This window comes from Parus major, chromosome 23 (assembly GCF_001522545.3).
Source record: "Parus major isolate Abel chromosome 23, Parus_major1.1, whole genome shotgun sequence".
NCBI classification, from domain to species: domain Eukaryota; kingdom Metazoa; phylum Chordata; class Aves; order Passeriformes; family Paridae; genus Parus; species Parus major.
The window spans coordinates 922,108-929,000 of record NC_031791.1 but is presented as its reverse complement, the minus strand read 5'-3'; the positions used below and the strand labels follow the sequence as shown (position 1 = coordinate 929,000).

Below are 6,893 nucleotides of genomic sequence, written 5' to 3'. Positions count from 1 at the left end.
TATTATTTGCTATTATTATTATTTACTATTTATTATTATTATTACTATTATTGTTACTATTACTATTATTATTTACTACATTATTATATATATAATATTCCATATTACAATGGCACTCAGAGCCTCCTCAACCAGGAGAGCTTTTTTATTTCTTCTCTCTGATGGATATTTTATCTGTGGCAAGTGAAAATGAAATAAAGATTTATCCAAATTCCACCCCAGGAAAAATATTGTTTCAATTGCTGAGCTGGGTTTGAATTAAACAGAATTATATTTTATATATACATATTTATAATTATATATATATATTTATTTATATTTTTATGTATATATATGTATATGTTTGTTTATTTATTTATATTATTATATGTGTATAACTTTATATATATGTAAAAGTCAAGACTTTCTGTATTATTTTAATGAAAACCCTGTTATATAGAATATTTTATATTTGTATATGTATGTGTATATATAGGCATATGCTATCTATATATAAATAGATTTAAATATCTATTATATATATAGATAAATATAGATAAATATAGATAAATAGATATAAATATCTATAAATAGATTATATATAAATATAAATAGATTATATATAAAATATATATTTAATATGTTAAAATAGATTAAAATTACATATACATATAATATTAGAAATATTGGTGTGTTATAAAAGTATAGCTATTAGATTTTTTATCTAAAATGTATTATACATATTTTAATATATATAAAAAACCTATTTTGGTTATTTTTCCTCTTCTTTATCCCCCTGCCTCCTTTCTTTCAGGCCTTCTCAGTATTTTTTGTGTGTGTAGCATTTACTTCCAACATCATCTGTCTGCTCTTCATCCCAATCCAGTGGCTGTTCTTTGCTGCCAGCACCTATGTGTGGGTACAGTATGTGTGGCACACAGGTGGGGCATTATTCTTTATTTGTAAAGTCTTTTTTATTACTTCTTTATTTACAATTCTTCTTTTTTGACAGCTTCCAGGGCTCAGATTGTGTCTCACATCTTTTAGGAGCAAAACCCCTCTGCTGTTATCTCGCTTAATGCAATTTTTTTAGAGCTAAAAATGTTGGTTTGTTTTTTAGTTTTGCACTTGGGGTGCATCTCAAGCTGGATGGGAATAAACAGAAATTCCAGAGTAGTAAAAAGAAGATTAATTTCCTGACTTTAAAACTCTCCTGCAGCAATTCAACAAATACAGAGTACACAGGAAAAGTTTGTGCCAGTGCTCTGTTCTTCCACACTCAAATTTAGATAATAATATTCAGATATCAGTTATTTCAGTGAGCAGAGTTAAACTCAGTTTTAGCAAAGCTGGATCCAGTGATATCAGAGGTTTTCCTGACAGTTTGAGACTTAGATGGAGAATTTTTGTCCCCCTCTGCTGCCCTTTTCTCCCCGAGTTGTTTGGGTTTGTTCTCATAAATCCCTGGGTTTGGATGAAACAGCAGAGCTGGGGGGAGATGATTTAGTTCCTTCCCTCAATCAAAACATTTTAGGATTAAAATTTGATTTAAGTTGTTATTTTATTTTAAGGGTGATCTTTTGCTCCCCAGATTGTTGGGATTTGTGGAACATTTTGTGTTAGCCTTGATCCCAGGGGTTTGATCATCCCTCACTCAGCTCTGTGACAACTTAATCATTGCTAATAGCAGCAGTGTGGGAGCTGATGCTGGGAGCCACTTGCTGCCCAATTTCAAATACCTGCAGAATCTGGGGTTATTTTTAGAGCTTTATTAATATGTTAAAGCCTTATCTGAAGTTGTTCAGGGCTGGTGCTTAGAAGGAGGAACCTGATGGGCCAGTTTTAGCTGTAGCTATTGAGCTGATTTAATATTTTAATTCATGGCAACCTCAGGACTTACTCATTTTCAGTGCTCATCCAAGTTGATGAGAACTTGCTTTTTTTCTTTCTAAGTTATGATCCTTTGGGGTAAAACCTGTTATGATCCTTTGGGGTAAAACCTGTTATGATCCTTTGGGGTAAAACCTGTTATGATCCTTTGGGGTAAAACCTGTTATGATCTTTTGGGGTAAAACCTTTCCTTAGACTCCTGAAACATTTTAAAAAGAACTTTCAAATCCTTGCTGCCCCTGAGGTGCCTCTGTTTCCCTTCTCTCCACAGAAAGAGGTGTGTGCTTACCAACAGTATCACTGTGGATACTTTTTGTTTATATTGAAGCAGCCATTAGATTTAAAGATTTAAAAAACTTCCATGTGGACCTTTGTCGTCCATTTGCAGCTCACTGGTGAGTTCTTCTCTGTCCTTTCCCTGTTAACCTTCATTTCACCAGGAAAATAAACAATCAGGTTTTTTATTTGGGTTCAGGGCTCAGCTGTTCAGTTTTTCCCTCACATTTCTGCCATGAAATATTCCAATATTCCATGAGAAATGTGTGTAAAGAAGGACCCAGTGCCACCTGTGAGGAATTTGGAGTGTGGATATTCCAAACATTGCTGAAAAAAACCACTTTATAGATCATCTTCTATGGAAGTTGTTCCCAGCTGTATACACTTGATTAACTCTCTATCAAGGCTATAATTTGATTAATAAAACTGCTTTTTTTTTTTATTTTATTTTCTCCTAAGCATTGGCTACCCTGTTGTGACTTTGGGCTTTGGCTTTAAAAGTTACGTCAGCTACAAGATGCGTTTGAGGAAGCAGAAAGAGGTGCAGAAGGAGAACGAGTTCTACATGCAGCTCCTGCAGCAGGCACTGCCCCCAGAGCAGCAGATGCTGCAAAGGCAAGAGAGGGAGGCAGAGGAAGGCAAGTTATTCCTTCTTGTGTTGTTTTCCAAGGGAAAAACAGCCCCAGCCCCTCAGGAGCTGTTTCAGGCCAGCTTGGTTTGGTGGGGAGCTCAGAGGGGTGGGAATGGAATGGGTTTGGAGTGGTTAATGTGACAGGAAAAGTGAATTATGGCCCCTCTGCTCAGTTCTTCATTAGCAGCTGCATCCATCTGGTCAGTCAGAGTTGGCTTAATAATAATAATAATAAAACAAATAAATACTATATTAACAATAATAATAAATACTATCTTATTAAATCCCTGTTTCCTGCCTGGAATGAGGCAAAAATGCCTTAAAATAGGTGACTTTGGAGAAAAAAATTCTCTTTTCTAGAGAGTCTCCAATACTGATTGTTTCCTGCAGGAATGATGGATGTGTCCATAATGATTTTTCTTTCTGTGGCACGGTATTGATGGATTTAATGAACTAAGTTGGGTTTTTTGTTTTCACTTTGGTGTTGCAGCAGCCAAAGGATTATCTGATATGGATTCCTCAATGCTCCTGCAGCACAATGGAGGCATTCCAGCCAATAAAAAAATCTCTGCAACATTGCCAGAGCTGGAATATCGAGAAAAAGGGAAAGAAAAGGACAAGGATGCAAAGAAACACAACCTTGGAATAAACAACAACATTTTGCAACCTGTAGACTCTAAAATACAAGAAATTGAATATATGGAAAACCATATCAATAGTAAAAGATTAAATAATGATCTTGTAGGAAGTACAGAAAACCTTTTAAAAGAGGACTCATGCACTGCCTCGTCCAAAAATTACAAAAATGTCAGTGGGGTTGTGAACTCCTCACCCCGCAGCCACAGTGCAACCAACGGGAGCATCCCCTCCTCATCCTCTAAAAATGAGAAAAAACAGAAATGTGCCAGCAAGAGCCCGAGCACACATAAGGACTTAATGGAAAATTGTATTCCTAATAACCAGCTAAGCAAACCAGATGCACTGGTAAGGTAAGTTGGGCCTGAGCCTTGTCTCATCCTCCCTTGGTCCATCAGGACTCAGGGGGGTTTGCTTTTTATTGTCAAAATGTCGTTTCTGATCATGTGGAGAAGACAGAATTGTGCAGGGGTGTGGGGTAAGATCTCCAGGAGATCCAATTCCTGGTTTTTGTTTGATGTGCAGCCTGGAGCAGATCATTTCTGGCTTGGGATCTGCTGCTGCCCTGCCTCCTGTGAGGCACCATCAGTGCTCTGCTAGAAAGCAAGAGAAACATGGAGAAAATCAGCTCATCTGTCCTTGCCAGCTCTTCTGTGGAGCAACCTTTGCCTCTCTGGGGGTTCACTGGGGTTTCTTGGTGGTTTTGTTTTTCCTTTGGTGTGTTCTGCTTTAATCTCCAATTCCCAGTGTGGAGGCAGCGAGTGCAGAGAGCTGAGTTCAGCCCTGGTGCAGGCACAGCTCGCAGGGATTGGTTTGGGAACCTGTGAGCATGGAAAAGCCCCATGGAAAAATCCATGTGCTCCTGGGAAGTGGAGAGGGAGATGGATTTGTGAGGTGCAGCAGCTCACCCCAAGACAGATGGTGTTGTCATGTGCAGCAGTGAGGGAAGCGGTGTGAGTGTGCACGGAGAGATGTCAGCAACAAAAACTGTTCCACAGTTCTCCTCCAGCATTTTCCACCTGGCTCATGTCTCTTTTATTCCTTATTCCACCAAATCACTGTTGGCCAATTTAATTGGCAGATCAGGCTCGTTTTCCCTGCAGGTACCTTTGATAATTGGGCTTTTGTCTCTGAGGATTTGTGCTGTGGCAACACAATTACTTCAGTGGAAATACTGTTTTCTCCTCTGATAATCACTCTGCCCCTGATTGACATAGCCCTGCCAATTAAACACCCAGACTAATTGATACCTAATGTGTGTAGAGAGCTTGTGTGAGGCAAATGAGAAAGCAGCAATCAATCTGATCTGTGAATCCAGGATTGATGGCTCTGCCTTCAGCAAAAACCTGCGGGTTCCCATCCTCAGCTGGCAGCTCTGCACTCTTTTTAAGGTTGGGAGAGAAGGATCAGCTCAGTTTGCTGCAATTCCAGACATTCCTAAGTCTTGAGAAGAGGGAAAGCCTTTAGGAATGACCTGCCAGCCTGAGAATTGTGTGGCTGTGACAGGGACTGTCAACCTGGTGTGTTTAAAATTTAAATTCCATGTTGAAATCCTCGTGTGGGAGCTTAGAGCAGGGGTCACCAACTGCCCAGGGTGAGTTTTGGATGACAGAAATGAATCTTGCAGCAAAACACATCAGGAATTCCAGATTAGGGAATTCCAGCTCCTGGAACTGGCTGGGGAAGGACAGAGAACACAGCTCCACTCTGAAAATGCCTTACTCTGCCCTGAGAGGGAGTTGAACTTCTTCAAGCAAGTATTTTTTGGGATGTGTGGGTGTGGAGTTGTGCTACAAATCCCTGGAGCTGTTTCTTGTCCGTGATGTCCCTGTGCAGGCAGCCCAGGAGCAGGGGAACACCAGAGCCCAGAATTCTGCCTGAAATCATTCATGAAATCTCATTTCTGCTCAGCCTGCCTGTGTAGCTCCCACACCAGTGGGAGCATAAACTCACCTGACAAATTGGATTAGATGGATGCACTTCAATTTAAAAATTCATGGTGCTTTTTTTTATTTTAACCTTGTCAATTATCCCATCCCTGGAATGCCAGGCATTTGTTCATCATCTTTTCCACTTCCAGGAGTGTTACTCATTCCTGTTATTAAACTTTCAGTCTGCATTGCTGCTGGAGCCTGGAAAGGGCTGAGTGAAGTGCTGCATTTGTTCAGACTCAGGTCAGATCTGCTCAGCTTCCAAATAAAGCTGCTTTTTCCTACTCTGTGTCCAGCTGCAGGGTGGCAGCCCCGAGCTGCTTTCCTTTTGTGTCCACACATGATGGCCCTGAGTAAGCAGAAATAAATGTAAAATATTCCTTCTGCTGCTGGGGACTTGGGGTTGGAGACAGTCAAGATCAGGAGGATTTGGAGGCCAGGAGTTTTACTTTGTAACACTTGACATGATCTATCTGGAATCTGCTAGTTAAGGTTTATATATCTATTTTACACATAAAATACTGCTGTTATTTGAAGCTGAGCTTTTCTTTTTGCTCTGTCTGGTGGAACATCAGGGCCTGACTTCTTGGTTTTATGGAGAGGAACTCCCTGATGCCCATCCCTGGGAATTGTTCCATTCTTGGTGGCCAGAGCTGAGGGATCCCAGAGGTTCAGGAACCTTTGGGCTTTTCTGAGACATCTCCTGGTGCTTGTCAAACCCTTCACCACTGAATCTCTGTGCTCTGAGTGCTTTCCCAGCTCTCTGGTCTCCAGATCCATTTGGGATCAGTCCCTTTGCACTTTGCTCTTTGTCAGGAGCCACAGAGCAAATTCATTTTTTTACCATTTCACTCTTTCCTGAGGTGAAACAGATTTTGAGCCTCAATATATGGAACAAATCCAAGCTGTAATTGCTGCAGAATTATTTCTTTGTGGCTGTTTATTGCACATTACGTGGCAAAACCCATGACCTGCCCCTGGCTTTTAGCACCCTTAAAGTCCCTGCACTAAAACCACAGAAAAAAAACCTGGCAGTGCAGCTTGGCAGAACTCTCTGTATCCATAGAGGTCCTGCCTTTGGCACACGAGGTGATGAACAAGCTGTCTCCTCTACTAATTATTCCCACAGATAACGAGGACATCTTCTGGCAGTCAGGCTGGGAAAATTCTTGCTGAAGCAAAAGCTGCTCTGCCACAGCTTATTTTGCTTTCCTAAAATGGCATTACCTGCAGAGACAGACTGGAAGGTTTTAATGTGAATTTATGAATTTATGGCCTGTTTGGTGCTAAGATCATAAAATTTGGTGGCATCACTGATGGGCAGAGAGGGGTTGGTGCCTCCTGCTCACCCCCTGCCTGGAGTGGTGTTAAAGCAGCTGAAGTTTCCTGTGTCAGCTGCAGGGGGGGATGGCCAGGCTTTCCTGCCCTAGGAAAAAGCACAGAACAGAAAATCAGCATTGGGAATGGAAATGAGGAATGTGGGAGCCAATCCCTCCTTCCCAAGTGCTCAGAACTGAACGACCTTTGGAGCTGGCAGCTGCTTGGAGCAG

General features: G+C 40.8%; 1 protein-coding gene across 1 annotated transcript in view; it reads left to right on the top strand.

Moving 5' to 3' along the window:
* MACO1 (macoilin 1) overlaps nt 1-6,893 on the top strand; it is a 22,973-nt gene that overhangs the window by 7,981 nt on the left and 8,099 nt on the right. Inside the window, exons 3-6 of the mRNA XM_033519634.1 lie at nt 794-920; nt 2,141-2,264; nt 2,605-2,783; nt 3,267-3,765. Coding sequence (XP_033375525.1) covers nt 794-920; nt 2,141-2,264; nt 2,605-2,783; nt 3,267-3,765 — 929 coding nt within the window. The remainder of the gene's footprint in view (nt 1-793; nt 921-2,140; nt 2,265-2,604; nt 2,784-3,266; nt 3,766-6,893) is intronic.